Below are 23,206 nucleotides of genomic sequence, written 5' to 3'. Positions count from 1 at the left end.
TTGAGTGAAGGTTTTTTATTCTGCACAGGTGACTGGAATATTACACTGAACTACAATTTTGATACAAGAATTAGACACCATATGGAAAACACAACTAAAGGAAAATGGACTAAAGTGTGGAGGGATTTTCATCTGGAAGGGAAGGATTTTACTCATTATTCTGCAACTTACCAAGCGCATTCTAGAATAAATGATTTCCTGATGAAAGAAAGAAGGAAATTCAAGAGTGCATCAATTTAAAGAAATATGTTGAAGTGGAACCTGTAATAATCTGGGATATGGTCAAGGCCGTAATGAGAGGTAGCCTAATTTCTAGAAGTGTTGCCTTCAAACACCAACATATTCAGATTAAAAATGACTGACAAGATTTTTCAACAGGTGGATGAAAAGAGGCATAACAGTAATACACACTTTGATTTTGACTGAAGGAAATACTTTTAAGTCATTTGAAAGAGTAAAAAAAATATATAATTCAAAATAGAAAATAAAGACTTGTTTCGGTATTTGCAGCTCACATTTTTATGACACTGAAATCGCAGTTATCAACTAACTAGTGTGTTAAGTGAAAATGATGAAGTCTATTAAATTGGTGCCATCCAAAACAGTTTGGAAATGGAAATCTAAGAAAGTGATTGGCATTTGATGTGCAAAACGCAACTCCAGCTCTAGAAACTTGAGAGAATTTGGATGAAGAAATGTATTACATTTAATCACACCTTATATGAAAAACAAAACAATATTGAAGAGAGTGTAGTCACATAAATCGCTATCATGCTTTTTTGTCATGTGATAAACTACAACCATTCTGGTCAGATGTTGCTGGGCTAACAGATGAGGTTCTTCAGTGTAAAGGTCTGAGAGACCGATGGGTCTCTTATGTAGGTCTGATTTTGGAAATTTGATTGAAAAAGCAGATATTGATATCTTTAAAATAATGATGGTGGCTGTGAAGAATGTTATCACAAAGAAGTGGCTGAAAAGAGTAACAGAATGGATGGAAATAATGGCAGAGGTTTATGAAATGGAGAAATGTTGCAAAAAAATGGATGCCTTCAAACTGAAGTGGTAGAAATGGACACTATATTAAAACCCCTATGCAATAGACTTAAACATATGAGAATCCCAAAGATTGTGCTTAATGTTCTATCCATTATTTTTCTGCTTTTTGGGGAAAAAAATGATTAACTAAAGTATTTAAAAAATAAGTCTGAGGCTAAAGTTTGGTTGTCTTAAAAAAATGAAACTTTAGCACTGCAGTTTACCTACTTGCAGCGCAATCCTATTACTTTTTATTAGTTGGCCATTATATTGTATAAGAACCATTTGAGTATGTGTGGTTGGAGTAACTCTGTATTATTAGGCGAAGCAATGAAAAGTAGTGTTGGAAAGTAATCCGTTATTACAACGGAAAGGTTTATGCAAAAGCCAAGTGTTGGTGCACTCATAGGCTGGACATCGTCCAGACCTAAATACAATCGAGAATCCTTGACAAGAATTAAAAATTGATGTGCACAAATGCTACACATCCAAGCTATCTGAGCAGAATGGGCGAAATGTGCGAAGCTGGTAGATCCGTACCCCAGAAGAATTGTAGCTGTAAAAAGATCGTTCTAATTGGTGCACAACACACCTTTTAGAGCTTTACTTGTTAAAAGATGTGGAAACTATCCTTTTCTGGCCAAGAATAATCAAGTTATAATGTGACAGGGAACTTTCTTTTTTTGTTTGTTTGCGTTTGTCAAAAAACAAAGGAATTTACTAGTGGCAATTTCTTTTTCCGTTTTAAAATGTTGGGATGTGTATCCCTCATTACAGCGCGAGGTGATGATGGAATAACTTATGCATACAAGACAAACACCGCAACAAGAAATTAGGCTTCACCTTAGTCTTAAAGATCCAGTCTGCACCAAGAAAAAGCATTTTTAATAATAAATTCAAATATTTTATGTAAATATTGTTCTATTTACATTACAAGTGAGGAGGGCCCCGTCCCTTGGTAGACGACTCCTACAGTAAGGTGAAAACGGATGAGATTCTGAACTCTGGATGGGTTAAATGATTAGACTCCTGCTCAAACACAACTGTGCATGTCTGTGTGTGTCCGTGCCCACGGTCTAATGACTGTGCTGTCTGCAGAGAGCGGAACACAGGAGGGAATTAGTCGTCATTGCATATCAAAGAATCAGCCATTAGAGATAGAGAGTAGGCTACTTCTAATGAGAAGGGTACCACTTGTGTGTGCTGATGTGTGTGGTATTGGATTGGGTCTCACGCCACATACATGCTTTTTAAGGCATGCACCTTAAAAAGCAGCATATATTGTACTTGTAATGAATATATAAGTACAAGGTACCTGGCACCAATCATCCAGCAAATGACGTTGGCTAATTGGTGTTAGGACACGCTTTGCAAAATTCATAGAAACACATTATTTATGTGTATACCTCAAAGACATGTTCAGATGCAGATGAAGTCAAAGGCACATAGAGCCTTGCCAACCCCTCTGGCAGGCCTCGCTGTGCCTCTCAGTGTGGCACGGCGTGGGCAGAGGTGCCAGCGAGATGCCAAGGCTTTGTGTGCCACACGAGATCAACACCAGCCATCGCACGTACACAGCACACATCCGGACACAAGACCCACACTCCCACCTACACCTTCTTCTATCCTTACATATCCATATCCTACTAACCCCTTTGTGTTTATCTTTCCCCCTTCATTCCTCCATGTTGATGTGTGTGTGAGTGCATGTTGGCTTATTGGCGATGCCCTCTGTGCCATCTGCAACAACCCCCCCACCCTTCCCCACCACCACTATGCACCCTTCCCACTCATCACAAGGGTGGGCTTAACCATCTGTGTGCCAGTGTGTTCCCACAGTGACAAAAGGATGACTTGGGGTGCGGGGGGAGGGGGGGCGATATTGGTGAGGCTCCCTCAACAAAAGCAAGTGTAAAGATTTAAAAACAGAACAGTGCCCTGTATGTTGGGATTAGACGAAGCACTGACATATGAGCTCACAGCAACACAACTTGGTCATGTTGGTAATTTAGTCTGGGAGAAAAGCTGTTGTTGAAACTTTTGTGCAGACTTAGAAAGTGGGCCAAGACTGCCTGACTGCTACAGTCTGCTTCTAGGCAGAATTTTTGGGTCTTGTTTTAATGGTAAAGCAAAAGCAAGCAACCACATTTTACAGACACACATATGTGTATGTGCTGGCACAAATTTAAAAAGGCAATTTCCTTTGAGATGAACCTTTCGTTGCGGCGTCACTTGGAGGTACAACCTGGTGTGGTTTTTCGGGATATGCGCAAAATAAAGATCAGCAAAAACAGAAATGTTTTTGGTCAGCAGATCTGATCAAAATAGTTGCATTCTGGACCATTACATCAACATGCATCTTCAGTTATTTATTTAATCATCACAATGGATTTAGATTTGCGTGTTTTTGTAGCAATAAAATGTCTCAGACCATCAAACAAATCTTGACATCAGAGACGAGCACAAAATGCAGTCTTCAAATAATATGTATTAATGTGAGAAAGTAATCACCCCTAAAGCTAATATCTCAGCAGCACAGCTACCATTAAATATTTGTGAAAACTGGCAACGAGTCTTTCCCCTCACTTTGGAGACCTACACTTCTTTGCAAAATTGCCTAAATTCAGGAGAATGTGAGGTTCACAAACACTCCATCCAATATGAACGAGTTTGTATCATTTGGATTAATCAGAAATTCATCCAATGCTCTTCAGATGGAAAATTGTTCAAAAATAATGTATCATTTTCGTAAATCTCCACAATTCCAAACAACCATGAGTCGATCTGTAACAGTCCCTTGTCCAGCAGTTTTCAGACGTTTCCTTGCTCCAATAAACCTGCATAAACAGGCTAAATTACCTCCAGAGCATGTCATAAAGTTCTGCAATGGCCTGCTGATGAGTCAGTCATTTAATTCAGTTGTGTTGGAACCGGGATGCTGCAGAACAGTAGTTCCCAATGATCAGCGTTTAAGCTCCTTGGACTGTCCCATAAAATAAAAAGTTAGTGGTTGGAACAATAAACATACAGCTGCAGTTCAGGTAATGTACAACTCTGATCACATGCTAAATGGCCTTGTGTTTATGCGCTCCATTTCTGAACCTGTAGCTTAGTCCAATTTGTGGACTATCCACAAATAGCCCAACTTATGTGGAGGCCAGTGAAAGACCAAGATGAAAATTGTTCTTTCACAACCTCATTTTCCAAATAAAATTACTAAAATTACAAGACACATACACACCGTTGTAAAGTTGTAATTGCAGTATTGGTTTAGTTTATTTACCTATTACTGAGATGTGATCATAGTCTTGGAAAAAGTTGATGGAAATGTGAGTAGCTATTGAAGCTTTGTGGATGTTGTGCACATTACGGTCATCATGGGCTAGCTGACTTTACAGTAACTTTTTTCTTTCTTTTGTCCCCCTCCATTTTCTCATCTAGTTTTGTTCATTTTTCTCTTTTTTCTTTTTACGTAATTTGATATCTTTGTGTGGCTTCTGTGTCTTATCTAAATCCACTCTACTCCCACGTTCAGATAAACACTTCTATCGCAGGCACGCATGGTCACATATTCAACAATAGTACCGCAAAACACAAATGCAGCCATGCAGTAAAAGCTGCAGTGTGCATTCTCGTACCCTGCCTCCCTAACTGCGCACACTCTCAAATGTTTGTCTGGTTTTGTTTGTTTTGTTGGGGTTTTTTTCTTTGCATATTGCCTCATTGCTGGAAAAACAGAAACTTATAGAAAGCGTCAGGGCTCACACCCAGTCTGCTATGCGATAAGATTAGATTTAGTCCCTCAGATGTGACATATAAATGGAAGTGGATTATTTAGTAAGAAAATGACAGAATTAAGTTAAAACTTGTAGGCGTTATTGTTAAGGAAAGAACATTGCAGGGCTTAAATATATAGGCTCAGCATCACCCTTAGGCAGTGAATACCACAATATCCTCATCTTTTGTTTTCGCCAATGGACTCAAAGAACACACTCTCGCATACATATGAAGAGCCTTCCAAGACCACAAAGCCTGTGTATAAAATCAGAAAATCATCTCCTCTCCACTTTAGATTTCCCTCTCCTCTTTCTCCCAGTTCTTCTGTTTCCTCCATCGTCCCCCTTCTTCCTCTAAGCAAGTACACAACGGGCTGCCAGGCCGCATCAATCCAGGGCTGAGTCTTGCGCCTTGACGTGGAGAAATACAAAGTGCACAGATTTGGTGCATAAACATGTGCTTAAGTAAAAAAAAAAAAAGAAAAAAGAAATGGCTGAAGCGAGTAAGGGGAACAGTGCCAAATCCCCTCATTCAGCCTCAGACCCAAGGAGGCAACATCCTGACAGCTTTGAGGTGGGGAGGGAAGAGGGAGAGAAAATGAAGATGAGGCTGGAGGGTGGGAGATGGGAGATGAAGAGGTGGTGAGTGAACATCAGCTTCTGGGGATAAAAGCAATGCTCTGGGAGTTACAAAGTGATAATCTTCTGTATTTTAATATTTAAAAATTTGTTGCCTTTCCACATCTCTGTGACATAATGAGACCAGGTTTAATCTCTTAGTTTGACCAGTTAGATCTGACAAAATTGTCATGAACATCTGTCGTCCCCTTGGGCAGAAAGATCAAAAGCCCTGTGTTTTTTTCTCTTCTTTAAAAAAAAAATCACATTCTACACTATTCCATACCATGAATACCTAATACAATAGTTCAGCTGAAGGTTTTCTGAAATGAGTTGCTGCATATATGACCTTCATCAGTAGATGAAGTTGAAACAGAATAGCAGTGGTGCAGATTTTAATTTTGTTGAGCACTCAAAGATTATTTCATAAGAGATTTGGGGATCAAAGTTCATTATAGAGCTCTGAATAAGACTACAATCCTTGGCGCTCAGACATTTAACTTATTTCAGTGTAATTCTAGTGTAGTTATCCAGCTATATCTTAATTGTTGTTCTCGTTTCTTCCAGTGATGCGAACCAGACAGTTGTGGTGGTAGACGTTTGAAAAATCTGGCCAGATTATAAAATCCACCGCTATGGATGTAAAGTTAATCTAAATCTCTAAAGCCATTATTTTAACGCAAAACAACAACAATTTTTTTTTCTTATGCAATTATGATTGTATACCTATTAAAAGGATAATGACAACCAAAATGGGGGCTTCAAATTGGGAATTTACAAGCCAGTAATTGACAAGATGGCCCATGCTACTTAAATATCAGGTGTTTATAACTCGATATTTAAGCAGAGTTTGAAACTCTACATAAATATCACTCGCAGTCCAGACTTTTTATAATATGCTTAGAAAATAACCAAAATGATGAAGTCTGCAGGGCATATGAAAGTCGAACATATTCAGTTTATAAATTAAATGTAAGTTCAGAAGATGCTTAGTCTTGGCTTACAGTCCAAAGAGCCCTTTCCCTTGCCCCTGTACTTTATATGATATATAATGTTTTTTAAAACAACTTTTATATCATTTAATTAAATATTTGCATTTTTATCCTGACTAAAGATCAAGTAATTTTAGAAAAATGTCTGTTCTGTCTGTTTTGATGTAAGGTGGCAGGACAACCGAGGTGTAAAGTCTCTAATGTTGTTGTTCATAAAACATAAGTTATTTTGAAATACTGCTTATCTGCTTTGACACAACAAATTTAAAGTTGGCAAATTTTGTAAAAGGAAAAATCTGATGTTTACTTCGTGGCACTTGGTTACCAGAAAACGTGCTCATCTCTTAGCAACACATTGTTGTTGTTTAAAAAACATAACATTTATCTGCTGTCTTGAAATAGGGGTAATCTTATACTCCCTACTACCTAACAAGAATTGTGCAGTTGGTAAATTTAGCAGAAATGTGAAAATGTTTTTCTTTTTTTGTCATTGGTGGTAAACAAATTATTTAACAAACATTCAACACGAAAGTAAAAATCTGATGTTTACTTCATGGCAGTTTGTTACCATAAAAAAAACGCTCATCTCTTAACACCAAATTAATAACAAGTAATGTTATTGTTTATAAAACATAAGCTCTTTTGAAATACTGCTTAGACACAAGAAATTTACAGTTGGTAAGTTTTGCAAGAGTAAAACTCTGATGTTTTCTTGGTGGCACTTCATTACCAGAAAACGCATTCATCTCATACCACCAAATTAACAAGTAACAAAAAGAGAAGAAGAAATCTTATGCTTTTTGAACAACGACATTTGTTGTTAATTGAATTTCTTAGCAATTTTGTAACTGCAACGATCTGGAAGTTACTTTGTTTACTGCCACCAAGTGAACATCTGATTTTTGCTATTGCAAAATTTACCAACTGCAAATTTCTTGTGTCTAACATAAGCGGTATGTCAAAAGACCTTATATTTTAGAAACAATATCATTACTTGTTATGAATTTGGTGTTAAGAGATGAGAGAGTTTTCTGGTAACAATGTACCACGAAGTAAAAATCAGATTTTTACTTTTGTGTTGAATGTCTGTTTTATAATATATTTACCACTAATGACAAAAAAAACGAAACAAAATCCACCAACTGCACAGTTCTTGTTAAGTAGTAAGTACTAGAAGATAAGTAGTATTTCAAAAGAGCAGAAGAAAACTTGTGTTTTTTAACAATAACAAGGTGTTGCTAAGAGATGAGCGCGTTTTCAAGTGCCACAAAATAAACATCAGATTTTTACTTTTGCAAATTTTCCCAATTGTAAATTTCTTGTCTAAGCAGATACGCAGTATTTCAAAAGAGCTTATGTTTTAGAAACAATAACATGGATACACATGGTGTATCCAAGCATGCATTTGCACTTTTTGTGTACTTCTGTCTTTTTAATGTGCGCATACCTTGTGTGTGTTTCCAAGTTGTCTGGTGTTTTCTTTTTTCTTTCTTTTTTTTGTTGTAAATCATTCACTTTTTATTTATCTTCCCAGGTTAGTTTTTCATTAACCCTGATGTGACACGGACTCCTTTTCATTCACCACTACGCATTGTCTGCTCCAGCCATTCGCTCTTGCACAGCACTGAGGATTACTAATAAATTAGTGACACCAGAAGCAGCCTGTTTCCCTCACTCATAATTAACCGACTTGATGTTTTCAAGGAGAGGAGCTAATTAGGAATGAGTTAAGATTCGCACAAAGAGTACAGATGATTAATTAATTTTCCACACAGCCATTGTTGGTGAGAAAAACAGCTTGTTTACAATACAGTTCTTTGCGTCGTGCTTATAGCTCACTTAGGGGGCATGGCAGGGAAAGGTCTGTCAATATTACATGTGAATTCCACACCCGTGTCAGAAAAGGTGTAATAAGAAAAAAAAAACTTCAATGAAGACTCTTAGAGAGTCAGACAAAAGAGTGAACCATGGTTTCATTCATTTATCACCCCCCCATTTTCTTGCTTAGAGCTGTATTAAAAGGAAGATGTGCTAGAGGTCATTACGGCCGCTGGTCAGTACAGATACACATGAGAAAACTGTTCACATTTACTCCAAAAATGAATTTCAAATCAACAAACCTAAAGCACATTTTCGACTATATGGAAACTGGAGTATCTGGAAAACCTGAAATACCAAAACAAACACTCCAAACTAGAAACCCTCTGACTGCAAGGCCAAAGTTACAGATCAGTTAAGTTAAGAGGGAAATTTATCACACGTGCCCGGGTTTTAGTTGCCTTCATTTAAATAATAAAGATCTAAAATGTTTCACAATAACTCTTCATCCAAAGTATCAAGTGAAAATGGCACACAAAAGCTTCAAAACAGTGGCATGCTAACATTCCTAGCTTCCAGTGACACTGGGGAAGCTACGGATGGAACATGTGGTGGATGTTTGACTAACCATAGCATTTCTTTCTTTACAACGCCTCCTGGATTCTTGTAACACAGTTAAATATTCAACCAGGAAGTTATTTATCTAATGACACCAAGTAAAATCTCTTAAAGTGCTAAGCTAAGCGCCACCTGATGGTGTGAGACCAAGTAATTCGAAAGTCTTGATATTTTATTGTTTGGGGAGAAGTTAGTGGTGATGTAATTCTACTTAGAAGTTGCGATTTCTGGTTATAAGGTGGCCATTTTTATTGGAGTGCTTCCTGAAGTTCTAACTTGGAAAGTCAGAAATAAATGAATGCCAAGTTCAGATTTAGACATATGACTGGTTGTATGCCATTAAACTAGTAACACAAACAGTGCTATCCAGTCTTTCAGTGAACAAGCTCCATTAGTGTTTGAATTCGTAGACTGGAAAATATTTCTTTGCTATATTGCTAACAGTATGAGCTCTGCAGTCCCTGGTTTCTTGGCATCTAGTGACAGCACCCTCAGTTTGGGTCTGATGTGACTCGATAATCTCACTTCCAGCTTCAGACGCATTAAACAGAGAATTATTCACCTCTGCACCGTCTTATATTTCACAATATTCTGCAAAATGACAAATTAATTTGAGACAAAACCTCCAAGTTAGATTTTATCTTCAGTTGTCTTCAATTCATGCAAACAGTTTGTCAGGAATTGTTTACTTCAACTTGAAAAGAATATTAAAATGTTTGTTTTGAAATAAAGTTACGAGTCAACAACTGGCAACCTTGTGAGACTCTTGGTTTGTTTGTGTCTCTGTTCTAAGGTGGGTAAACAAACCTGACATTTGCTTTTGTTGCACCAAAATCAAGGCACCTACCTATTGTACCACGACCGTGAAACTTAAAAACTTAATATTTAGTTTTAATATTTATGCAGTTCTTAATGACAAGTCTTTCTTTTTAATAGATGTGTTGCTCTTTGTCCTTTCAAGGACTTTTAAGATGCAAAAAAATTATAATAAAAGAGTCAGTTTTACTGGCATAAAATTTATTAGACCCTTTTATGAATTCTAGTATAATCCACTTGCCATCAGAGTTGCTTAAGTGTGAAAACTGTAATGTCTAGTTGTAATCATACCAATACATTTTGATTATCTAGGATCCAGGACATGAAAATCCTCAGTAGAGTCCAACTAATTATAACTGGTGTATTTTGTTTGGCTTTATTGTTAATTTTCCCTAATCTCTTTAAGAAATTAGGTGTGTCCTGCCACAACCACTGTTGGGTCTAATTCAGTGCAGACCTAACACACTATCTATCAATTTACCATAATAAACTTATTGTAGCAAAAAATAATAGTATTGTACTGCAAATACAAGTGTTGTTTCTTTGTTTAAATGCAGCTGACAATAAATCAGGTTCTTGAATATTTGCTATAAAAGCAACTTTTCGTGACACTGAAGTAAGAACAAAGCATATGTATATTTTCTGAAACAAAAAGCAAAATAAAACCTGAAAACAAGACGTCAGGTTTAACCTTCTGCTTCTCCCTAAGCGATGAATCTTCTGGCCAAGTTATCGTACTTTACTCGCCTCACTATACCTTGCGAAAAGTGGGATAAAGCAATTTGTTTGTCTGTCATCTTGTCTCTAGCTGTCCACCTCCCCATTTACCTGCTCAGTTTTCCAGCCTATGCAGAGATTGATGGCTTAGGGGAGAAAGGGGAGGGGATTGCAAAATAGACAGAGATAAAGAGACAGACTTGGTTGTAAGTGTAAAACGAACACACACATGTCCACATCCATGTCACTTCATGTCACTTGACACACCAAAGGAGGAGAAGGTGTGTCTTTGTGTGGGCGTGGGTGGGTGTGTGTGGATTGCAGTGGCCTGAGCCCCTGCTCGTATTAAAAGGGCCCTGGCAGCAAGAGATAGCGGCTCTATCTTAATGGTTTCCACTGCCTGCCACTCAGCCTTCAGACGGACTCTTCTGCCTGCGCACTTCTTCCCACGATAAAACCACTTCACAGGGGCTTGTGCCTCTCCTCGCTGGCCTCTCCTCTTCTCCTTGGAGAGACGAGAGAGAGAAAGAGAGAAGAAAAGCTTCCCGAGGTATTGATACGTGCGCACAGCCTCAGACTGAGGCAGAGACAAAGTAGACAGGGACAGTTCATCGCTCATGTTACGGAAAACTGTTATATGATGTTGCCAAAAGTATAAAATGAGATATAGCAATGGCAACAGGAAAAATCTTAGGAAGAGAGGCCAGTTTATGCTTTCCTTAATCTAAATTCGGTTCCTTATCCATTGGTTTATCCGCACACACTGGGTGGCAGGATGAAAAAAATCATAGTGCCTTGCAAAATATTGATACTTGTTGAACTTTTTCACATTTTCCCTCATTACAAACCTGAATTGTATCGGATTTTATTTGCAGTTTTTTGTAAAAGATTGACACAAAGTTCCCTAGAAGCATGAAGTGAAATAAAAACAATTCACAGTTTTCAGCCTCTACACTTCAGAGGTTTGCTAGAGAATGTCAGTGGACATACTGTATGTTGTAGTGAAGATCAGGAAGTACAGCAGACAGGTCAGGGAGGATGTTGCGGACAGCACTATACAATCTGTCATTGAAGGACAGAAATGGTGTGGTACAACTGAAAACGCAAGACAAAACCTTAAAAACGCTTCTTGTACAGGGTTTTTGAACTCTGTTATTAGCTGTAAACTGAAATACAAACCTTCACGAACAGATACAGTAGATCGCTCATTCACCACTAGAATGCAAAACTTGTCCGTTTTGAAATAAATTGGGAAAGGGGAAAAAAAAATCTGGATTTTGAGAGCTTTGCTTCTCAGCCTGCCTGGAAAGCAATATTTGACAAATGGTAGCATGCTCATTCCTCACCTATTTAAATGCAAACTATGCCGTTTTTGCAAAGTAATCTGGAGCTTGCACTGAAAACCGCCACCGTCCCTAAATACTGATTTGCCGCATTGTGTCCGACGTCCTTATCTCAGAATTTGCATGATGTGGAACAAGAATGTTTGAGGAAATGTCGGAGAGATGTGTGTTTTTAAACGTTTGTCTTCCAACACTGTGACTATTTCTTCTGATCTCTGCTTGTTCTTGCTCATGGTCAACTCCTAATACAATACAACTGTCAGGGTCCTAAAATAGAATCAATCGTTCTTTTTGTTTCTTTTCTGTTTTCATCCCTTTTTTCACATTTTACCAATACTTTGCTTTACAAGTTTCTGTTTGTGAACAGCTTATACAAGGGATCTTTGCTAATCCCTTTGTATTTAGATAAACATTTATTGTTTACATAAAAAATTTAGCATGTTGTGCTGCCTGACCTGTGTTCAGCTTTTTGGATAAAAAAAAAAGCAGTATGTTTTTATGCAGCTCACCAAACTACATCGATTTTTGTAAATTTGCATTATAGTTTACATCGTCTTTTGTCCACTTCGCCATCCATTATTAAGTCAAAATTAATCTTCGCCGAGTTCATTACAAGTAAAATCTTTGAGATGCTATTAGCCTTTACCATTGTGTGAATGGTAATTTCATAAAGAGCTATTCAAAATATGAACGCGAGCCTCATGCCCATTCTTCCAGCTGTCATTAGACGGGGGAAGGAGCGGCGGCGGGGAGTGGGGCGAGGGGTGTGCCCAGGTCAGCCCTGCTCCGTTATGTTGACCGATCGTGGCCGTCTCAGCCGCATAATGGAGAAATTAAGTTTCTGTAATGCACAAATGAGGTTATCATTGGTTTTGCAGCTGTTTACAGGGTCAAGGAGAGATGCTGTGTTGAATCGGGGCTCAATTTAGTCGGGAATGCGATTAGATTTAGCCCTTCCAGTGTATTCTCCCCATCTGGCCATGAATTAGATTAGGTAAATAGAAAACTAATGCCACTGATTGTGGTTGACACTGTAATGTTCATATTATAGAAAGCAAAAGAGTTGGTATGGATTTGTGGCTCCCATGGGAATGTAAAAGTTACAGAGAGCCTGGGTTTGGTTGTTGTATAAACTAAGTTGTACTTTTTAATCTGTTGTCAGCGTGACAATAGACTGGATAAAGACCAAGAAATGTTTTTCAATCATTATTATTAAGCAGTTTCCATGAAACTTGAAATTTCTTGGTGCTTCTATCTCCAGCAATTCTTTATTTTCCAATATTCAAGCAGCTATGCAAATTAGTTGTACTGCACCACTCTTTGTTCAACTGTTAGACAGGTCATCTGAGATGTTATTGATTAAATGTAGAATAATTTAATTAAATCGCCATAAAATGTTTTGCTTCAGGAAGAACTGGCTCTGGAAGCGACTGGAATTGGCATTTCCTTTTTTCTTCTTCTTCTTCTTTTTGCTCTTTGGCTATTTCTGACTTCTGAACAAAGAATGGCTTGATTGGATTTCATTGAATCTGGCACAAACATTGACTTGGACCTCTTGGTTGGCATGATTAGATTTTGTTGATAAGATGTTATTGTGCCAATACATTTTTGACCACAACTCAAGAACTTGGGGCATTAATTGGAAAACAGTGATTGAGAAATTGTAAAATTAAGAAATGGTGCTTTTATTGGGCTCATCTGCTGTTGGATTGAAGTTGCGCATAACATATCCATACTTGACGCATCTCTGCTCCCAGAAGTAAAGCTGTGTTTTCAGATGACGTCGCCAAACATAACTGCCTTTCATGTCAATAGCATATTTCTTTTATAGAGCCTATTAGTTAACTCTTTGGCATACAGCAGAACTCATGGTTTCATCAATTACGGTGAGTCATCCAGGTCGTCAAGCAGCAGAGCAACCTCAGAACATCACAAACTGTGTTAGTTTTTGTCCAAATGTAATCGACTTATTTCTGTCACATCAGGACACAGAATATTTTCCAAAAAGTCTTGGGAGTCATGAAGACGTTTGAGGTAAATAGGTGCCTCAAATGTAAATTGGTGCTGTCGTCCTCCAAGTACCGTTTTTCCTAATTTTATTTATTTATTATTGAGTTATGAATGCTGACATTGTATAAGATAAAGAAAGAAAGGCTTGTAGTGCTTTAAGTGTTTGGTTGACCACTCTTCAAATGGTGTTTTAATTTCTGCATAATGGCTCTCAATGAGGTTTGACAGAAGAATCCTTCTACTTTAGTAATGCTTCCCATATTGGTAGTCATCATGACTTTACATTTGTTGCATTTCTTTTGATGTGGACATGAGGCGTTGCTTTTGGAAGTCTTTTCTCCTACTTCATGTTGTGAGACGGGTTCTATGGTTCCATGTTGGAGGCCTACAACTTCAAAAGACTTATCCCTTTAAAAGAAGTCATTCACTCAGAAGGAAAGGTCTGATTTGACTGTAATTTGGTGAACACAAAGAGATCAATAAACACCAGAGATAAATACATAAACGGCTGGATTTGTAAAGTGGGAGCAAGTCTAAGATGAGTACAAAGGCCATAAATGGTGGTTTCCCATCATTGGCTTAAACTTTATATAAAACTGTATTCCTCAATTGGAAAATCAGAACTAAGGAAGAGCTATATTTCATAACAGTTGCATTTATTGCATTTTTAATATTCAAATTGGTAAATCTTCAAAAATGGCGACCTCCACATTTATTGTCATACCTGAATATAAATCCACCTTTCGTCATGGCAGCTTAATCTCTTGGTGCAAATAACCCACCTGTTTCTGTAACAAAGTGGTGTCGTTTTTTTTTCCTCACTTTTTCTTAAACTTTGTATTTATAGCTCTGATTAGCAAGTAGTTACTCTCATCATTATTCTCTGACTTAAAATTATTAACCAACACCTTAATTATTTGAATGATATGTTCTGTTGTTTTTGCTATTTTGAAGAGTAGTAGAAAAATTTACATGTCGCATCATATTTATGTTCATGGGAAACAGAAAGTAGGGATTTATTGATTAAACGTCCCTTTTGACTTTTTTTTTTTTTACCCCCACTGAATAAATGTATTGCAGTTAAAGGTTTGATTTTTCTCAAATTTTCCACTACGGTTGTTTTCAGGTGTTTTAGTCTCCTTTATTTGCCATTGGTGCCAAGAAATATGGCGGTGCCAGTAAAAATATCTCTGTAAATCTACCTTTTCACTCAGTTGAAGTATATAAAAACGCAGCTAAAATATGATTGAGGCATCACCTGTGCATTTGAAGCGCACCTAGTTTCCATCTTAAGAGATGACTGCCTTTCTCTGCTCAATTTGTGTGTGTGTGCGCTCGCAGGCGTGTGTGTTTTAAAGTACGGCAGAAGTGGCAGCCCGTCAGCTCTGCTTTTCTCTGAGCTCCAGAACAATAGCTGGATTGGCCATATGTGTGACACCCAGACCACACACTCGTAATAATGACTGACAGCACTAAGGGCTGAAAGCAGCATGTACTTCTAGCACAGACACATGCATGTACCACACACACACACTCGTGCACACACCTGAGGACATGCAGGGTGTGGTGGATTGGTCAAGGTTTCAGTCAGGTTGCATATGTGTGCTGTCTGAGCGCGTTTGTATTTATCTTGAGCTTGAGCCCTACTGGGCGAGTACAGCTGTGTTCCTGAAGGATCAAATCTGCAGATTTGAAGAAAAAGAGAAGAAATTATTCTCTATGTATATTTTTTTTTAGTTAAAAAAATAAATAAAAAAGAAAGCTGGAAAAAAAAAGTCACTTAATGCCGTTTGAGCTAATGGTAACAAATCTTCCAGCCACGTTTAAGCGCAGCAGAGGAAAGAAAAGTGACTGCATAAATTGACAGAGATGGATTACTCAAACATGTTGACATTAATGCTCGCGCCGTAATAAAGTGACATTTATCTCAAGATTGCCTCAAGAGAGCATGAATTCAGGTTCATTACGTTTGATATTTGGCAAGTGGCCACGGTGTACGAGGGGCTTCCCCCGTTCACGTTCACGTCAGTGTTAAATCATAATGACAGGAAAGTAATAACATGCAGAGGTCCATTATTAATTCTGTTAAATGCATTAGAAATGCCATTTAGTTGATTTTAAAGCGTCAAAGCGTGCGCAGAGACATGCAGCTAAAACATATATCGCTGGAGGCAAAGATGGAGAGAACTCTGATCGGCATCTTTCACCCCTTATTTCTATTTCCAACAAGAATTCGACACCAAAACTGAAAGCAAATAATTTAAGAAATCATTTCAAAGGCAACATGGCTGGCCTTTTTTAAGACGCCATTGTTAGGAATCGAAAGGCTCGAACCTCAGGATACCTTATATTAATCTCGTTTCAAGGTTTGTTTCACATCCACTGTTCTGCCGCTTTATTCCGTTAGCATAGCCAATCATGTGAAAAGCATGATGTGTATCAAAGTTGAGCACAAAACGTCTTTGCTTCACTAACACGCTGGAACCAAAGGGACAGTGAAAGAGGAAGGAACAACACAAGTTAACCAATTAAGCATGGGTTAGTCCAAGGCATTACTAGAGATAACATAAACCTTTCAATTCATGCATCCAGTTAATGTATTAGTGTCCATAATGCCCTGTTAGCCTTTCCATTATGTTTATTTGCTATTTACATTAAAATTAACATTAAACTGAAAGCAGCTGAATGTGTTTTCATCTATATTTCAACGGGCAGCTAAGGAGTGGCAAAATAATAGTAAAACAGATAACTAAATGTCTTTTTAACTCCCTCCATTTGTCTGAAGCGTTCAGCCTCGTTTGTTATGCTCACTTCATTGACAGTCCGACCCCGAATGCCTGATGTCACACATCCCGTTGCTCTTTCATCTTTGTTTCGGGTGTGTCTGATTTAAGGCACGAGGAACCAAAATGTAAAAGAGCTTAGTGTCTGAAACAGAATGAAGTAGGTTTAATAGATTGATCGGGCCAGATAAAAGGTTTTCAGAGAAAAGCCAACAGATGACATATATAAATTGTTGCGTAAGTGAGTGGTTAGATTTCAGAAGCCAACCAAGAACATCTAATTTTCATTTAAAAAAATTTTTTTTTTTTAAATTTGAAAATTCTTTGAAATGACTGATATTTGTTGTTTTTACTGTTTTGTTATTTTTAACTGCATATGTTTCAAAAAATTGCAGTTCCTCAGAGGAAATATTCCGAGAAATATCCCGTTTCTACATAAGTAGGATTGTAAAGCTACACTGACGTCCAAGTTCAGTATGCACCTGCAAAATGCAGCTTGGGAAGCTGAAATACCGAGGCACAAAGCTACTTACAAAGCTTAGCTCTGATTGGCTGTTCCCTCTAGAGCAGAGAGTGGATGTCGTGAAAAGACTGTCGTTTATTTTATGGTATATTTGGTATGTAAACGATTACAATAGGAAGTTACACACATTTTTTAAAGACTGGTTGAATGCCAATCAATGTAGTAGGATTTGGACATGAGCTAGTTTTTCTCCAATACCATTGGTGTTTACATTCGGCATGAAGTTGCTTCAATTGTTTAAAAATGCTGGCAAACCTTTGGTTCAGTCCTGCTTTTTTCTGCTTCATCACTGTAGCTGAACATGGCTACTTTCATCTAACAGGCAAATGCCTCACAAATCTGCTTTTTTTCCCCCCAAATGCGACCAATATTGGCCTTTTTACAGTAGACTGAACAGCCCAATACCGATCTTTCAACCCCCCTCAAAAACCTGTGTAGTGGCACAGTCTGTGCCACTTCAATATATGGTGCTAAATCGGATATGCATCCGATTGTTTTCAAAGCATTTGCAGTCAGAATGACTGATGCATGTCATTCAACTTTTATGTCGCTTTTTGTTACCTATCTTCACGCTATGACCATTTGACAACTGTCTCTGTTCATCTTGGTGAATAACTTTAAGACGGATCCATAGACGGCTCCATCCATTCTGACTTCCTTAAGCAATATGATGTTGTGTGACATAATCGTTGTTCTGAGCATGCGGGTTGCTTGGGGACGTAAACCGTACACAACGAGTCTTGCGGTCGATCAGAACTGAGTATGGAGTCCTGCTGTTTTGTTTTTGCTTCACGTTTGCGTAAAGGTGCGTAACGGATCGTAGCTCCACGCACGTAAACATTAAAACATCGCTATATTCATTCGGTACACATGCATATCAAACTAAAGGGACTGTACACCAAGTTTGCAGTGCATATTTGTGTATCTTTGCACCCCTATTCTTTGGTGAGCAGCTGATGTGATTTTGATATGATTTTTTTTTTCTTTTTGTAGCTTACTGGGACTTCTTTGAAGTTTTCATGGGGCTTTTCTCAATAAGCAAATACAACTATCTTCCATTATAGCCATGTTTACATTTTTCAATTTTTTTTAAGCTTTTCTCTCATCCGTCAGACACAGTTTGAGCCCCTGACTCAGTTTTACAGAATAAAGAGCTCTGTTTATGTGTACTCAAAAAGCAGGTGATTTCTGTCAGCTTTATCATGCATCTCACGATTGATGTGAAAGCATCTTTATGCACCAACAGTCACAAAAAAATAGAAAACATCAAAATTTAGGTCCTGAAGACGGTCGACGTCTTCAACACTGCTTGGTTAGGGCTGTCAGGGTCACATTGTGGCTCAGACATGTAAAACTAAAGCAGGAGGAAAGTTTTTTTGTTTTTTTTCCTGCCACAGCTGTACCGCCTCACAATCCTCGCTAGAATCTGCTTAAAGTTGCTCGTTTGGCATCATGTTACTAAAACCAACAAATCACCCTGAAACTCAGAACTTTGTGTCAGCTCTCCTAGTTCAGAATTATTCTAGCCATCAGCTTCCTAGCCTTATGACATTGGGTGAAGGTTGCTAGGCAGAGATGCTGTTTTTGTTTTGCAAAACTTAGTATGTTAGCTGATATTCTGCATGGCACATTTATCATTTTTGGATCCTGGTGTTTTTATTAAAATGTACAATGGTAGAAAGGAAAACACACCTCTGGCTATTTACTTTAAAGTTTCTGTAAACTGTGTTCGGTTGGGGGGGAGGATGAAGGATGGACCTGAGGAAGGGGGCAGCACCGCTGTGCATTTGCGTTGATGGACTGACGAACCCTCTGGTCAGGTAGACCCTCCCTTTTGCTTACACACACTCTCTCTCTTTCTGTCTAGTCTGAGCGAGGGATACTCGGCTGCTGTCCCTTTAAGAGCTGAGCCCAGATCTCGCAGCTTACAGCGAGGGAGGGAGAAGAGGAGGGACAGAGGCACAGAGAAAGACGGAGAGGGAGGGTGTGAGGCTGGAAGTGTGTGAGCAGAGAGAGAGAGTGAAAGAGAGCGAGAGCAAGAGAGAGGGAGAGAGAGAAACAGCAGTGTGTGTGAGAGGTTGAAGGATCACTTCAATCCCGTCTTGTTTTTGGGGGAGACTAACCTTGTTCATCTGAAGCATTGTCGGACTGTTTTATGTTGTTGTTGTCGAGAGAGACGGACCCTTACTCCAGCATGCTCACTGAGCCTGAGCTACCTCAGGAGTGTAACAGGTACGTGACACGTCCTGCCGCTCACACACTTCCACACGCACACACATATATATAAATATAAACACACACATTCACATGCAGATGACAGAAAGAAAAGCGGACCCGGGATTCAGAGAGGGGACGATTCAAAGACAAATAGACGTAAATGTGTAAAGTGTGTGAAAACAAGACTGGGTCGGCGTGTGCGTGAAGTAACTGTCTGAGCGGAGTTTGACTCTGACTGTGAGATGAAATGTTAAGACAGAGTTGATGATTCACTCCCTGTCCTTTTAGTTCAGATAACATATGCAAAGCTGGAGCAATATATGTCCGGGGATGTGTTTGTTTAAGCTTCGGTGACAGATGACTCCCACTCCCCCCTGTCCGCCTCCCCGGCGTCCCCCCTCACTCTTTTTCTGTCCGTCCTGAGTAAAACTTGCGCTCATTCAAATCTTCCACGGACAAAACTGCAAAAAATAAAATAAATAAATAACCCGAACGAGCACAAGTCAGAAAGACGAGGCGAGACGCGTCAGTCAGAATGTGCGATCATCTCCTCTCATCATCTCATCTCCGCTTCTTGCCACAACTTTATTTACTTCTGCTTCCCTGTCAGCGCTCATGCGTCTCCGTCTGTAGCAGCCGGGTATATTTAGGCGCAATCAGACGCTCACAAGTGCATGGAAATGCTCATCTGAATCCGTTTTTCTTTTAAGTTTTACGGGGTTTTTTTTATTGTTATTATTTTTCCAATCAGGATTTGCCTCATCTCATAAATGTATTTAATTTTGGTTTTTTTAAATTTTTTTGTTGTTTTAATCCAAACTCAACGCATGAAACCAAACCCCTCCGTTAATCCCGTTCTCAATCTGTACGCTCTTCTCGTTGTTATGCCTTATGCTAATATTAATCTCACTGTGCTCCTCTGTTGTTTGTGCAGGCCTGCCTTCATTTAGAGGTGTGAACCCCCTAACCTTGCACTGTCAACACAAGTGGCTTTCGCCCATGCAATAATGCTTGTTTGATCCTAATACCGCGAGAGGCAGATTATGCTCTAATACATTTTAATTCTAACTCACACATATCATAACATGGGTAACGCCGCTCTTTCCTCTCTGCTTTCTCTCCCTCCCTCCCTCTCTCTCGCTCTTGACTTTTATTCCATTCAACTCTCTGTTTTTGCACTGATGAAACTAATCTTTTGTTCTGAGATAAACTAGGGTCGGCGGTGTGGATTTCGGGGGGGATTTCCGTGGAGGCGAAATATTTAGAAGTGGCAAAAATGTGTTTTTAATAAACCGTTCAATCCTCGCAAAGTGGTCGAGGAGGAAAAGAGAGGGACAGATAACAACAGCTAGAAGGAATTAAACATTTAAAGGATTACACACAAAAAGCAGAATGTATGGAGATAAATGCAGGGATTACAATGACTTAGGAGGAGAGCGCTTAAAACTCTTGCTTTCCAGTAATGCACTCCATCACCGCGGCTCCGGCCGTGTTTCAGAGCCTCTGCATGTTCATATTTGGATGTGTGCACGCAAGACGGAAAGAGAGAGAGTGGGGGTATCTTCCACTGTACTCTTGTGTGCGTGCGTGTGCAGGCGTGTGTATGTGTGTGCGCTTCAGCCCCAAAGGTTTGCAATGATGCTCTCAGTTCATGTGCTACAGTAAGTGTCCGCATGCTTCTTCATCATGCTTCTTCTTCTTCCTCTTCTGCTCCTTTGTAAGTTATTGAAAATGTTGTTAAAGTGTAGTTTGACAGTGTTTAAGAAATATTATCTTAGTTTGAAGAGTAGGAAGTTAACATTTTAATTAGTCAGATTAATTTTATACTATTTTCTGGCTTCACCTTTTAACTTTGAAGTGCTAAAAATTTAATATTTATTGCTTTCTCCTGAGAAATAGATATTTATAGTTTTCTGAATGTTCTGCTGTGTTACAGAACTTTTAACGCACGGTTGAAATTAGTCAAATCTGCAAGCACGGCCTTTTGTCCTTGCACCAAAAACACATGAAGAGAAAGAAAAGGAGAATACCAAAGTGACCAAAACAGAGACGGAGGGAGAAAATAATAATCATGGTAGAATAATTTTTTTTTTTTTAAAAACAAGCAAGATTTGAAATTGTAGTCGTAGGTGGAGGAGAGAGCGAGATGAAGGGGAAAAGAGATGATGTGGTCAAACTGACACATTCCTCACCAGCAGACATTTGAAGCAGGTTTTTACAGAAAAGTGAGAGTGCCAGAGATGAAGTGAAAAGAGGGGTGTGTGTGTGTGTGTTTGTTAGGGGGGGCGGCTATAAGGAGGAGAGGAAGAGGTCTCTGTCAGGGTGGTGTTAAGGCGGTGGTGGATTTTCACACCCCTCCATTTGTCCCCCCTCGGTTTATAGGTGTGTGTGTGTCAGCAGAGGACATGTCAACACTTTGAACGGTTTAAGCGGGACAACACTGGTATCCAGTCTGACATCAGAGCGCCGCTAAGAGCCCAGAGGAATTGTCTGGATTTCAGTGACACAAAAAGTCTCATTATTAGTAATTAAAATGTAGCCTCGGAGATGGAAGTTCATTTCATCGCCTCGCGTAAAGTGCTGTGACAGCTGCAGCTTTATTTGCCTTTCAGATTCGGATCCTAACCCAAATGGACAATTAGCAATTCATAAAGTAAGACGCATTGTTACATATGATTAAACGATATTAGCACGATTAGCAGTAAAATGCTGTAAGATCAAATAAAAAAACAAGGTGAAATTCTCTCAATTAGTGCTTTATAATTTGTAGTCCGGATGTCTTTGTGTGAAACTTCTATCTTTTCGATTTTTGTGTTGGCAAGTTAAGAGACACGTTCGTTTTCGAAGACGTTTCTGCAGCTGTTGATCACTTGTTTCTAATTTTGAGTGAGCAGTTCTGCTTCCAGCTTAAGTGTCGCTGTACTTCATGTAAAAGTGTGTGTGGGGGGGGAAGGTGCGGGTGAGATTAAGGCAGTTTGAGTTGGAGGCAGTTTGAGTTGGGGCTTGTGGTGGGGGGAGAGAAGAAGAAGAAGACAGAGAATTTGTAAGAGTGGAGTAATTGAGCAGAATGTCCGTGCTCTGCAAACTAATTCACCGTTCTTCTCTTCTCTCCCCCTGTGGCCCTGTCTCGGCCCCTCCCACCCACCCACCACATCGGATTGGAGTCCATTGTCTAGGCCATATTGTCTGTCCCCAGAGAGCCTTGATAACCGTGTCTCCATCCGCGAAGCAATGAGGGGGGGGCAGAAAAAAAGAAGGGAAAGACAGAAAAATACCAAAGGAGAATGCTAAAGTGCCCCGGCCCGGGTTGATCAGCTGACCCTCGGGGGGGGTTTCTGCACAGGCTGCGTTTGTTCTTCCCGTTGTGGTGGTTCTGGCTCAGAGAGGACGGGATGAAAGAAAGCGAGAGTGATGAGAAGAGCTTCAGTATCAGAAGTGACCAGGAAGGAGAAGGAAAGTGCATGTGTGTGTGTGTGTGTGTGAGTGCGGACAAAGGTGTCCCCCCTGCAACCTCTTACCCTCCAGGCTAACTAGAGTCGGGTCATATGACATGGGGGTCATCGGGTGGAGGTCAAATGTCAGCAGGGTGCATTCCAATGTCAGCAGAGCAGAGAAACACCAACAGAGCCCACTCGATACGAGCCGGTCATTGGAGTCAGGATAGACTGAGACCCAAACGTGAAAATGTTATCGTTTTCTACCTTTTTAAAGTCCCGTTTATAGGACTAAGTTACCGAAGGATCTTTAGCTGTGTGTTCATTGCTGCCTCTCCCCCACTTGTTGCTGTGAGAAGGCTGTCTATATAGTAGTGCTTCAGGTCACCAAAAGCACAACCAGTTGTGGTGCGTAAACTACAAAAAGCGCCACCCCTAATTTCCCATCACTGTAACGCTGCTTTGCAGAAAGTGAATCATCTTAACAAGCAAATGTTTAAAAC

General features: G+C 39.3%; 1 protein-coding gene across 8 annotated transcripts in view; it reads left to right on the top strand.

The window, feature by feature from the left end:
• Positions 1-19,007: 19,007 nt before the first annotated feature.
• sox5 (SRY-box transcription factor 5) overlaps positions 19,008-23,206 on the top strand; it is a 102,967-nt gene continuing 98,768 nt past the window's right edge. For 4 of the 8 annotated variants that reach the window (XM_032589330.1, XM_032589328.1, XM_032589327.1 and 1 more), the window contains exon 1: positions 19,008-19,284. In XM_032589330.1, coding sequence (XP_032445221.1) covers positions 19,208-19,284 — 77 coding nt within the window. In that variant the 5' untranslated portion in view covers positions 19,008-19,207. The remainder of the gene's footprint in view (positions 19,285-23,206) is intronic. The other 4 variants (XM_032589332.1, XM_032589331.1, XM_032589326.1 and 1 more) reach the window with 1 other exon arrangement.

This window comes from Xiphophorus hellerii, chromosome 17 (assembly GCF_003331165.1).
Source record: "Xiphophorus hellerii strain 12219 chromosome 17, Xiphophorus_hellerii-4.1, whole genome shotgun sequence".
Lineage (NCBI taxonomy): Eukaryota > Metazoa > Chordata > Actinopteri > Cyprinodontiformes > Poeciliidae > Xiphophorus > Xiphophorus hellerii.
This window is presented reverse-complemented; position numbering and strand designations above follow the sequence as displayed.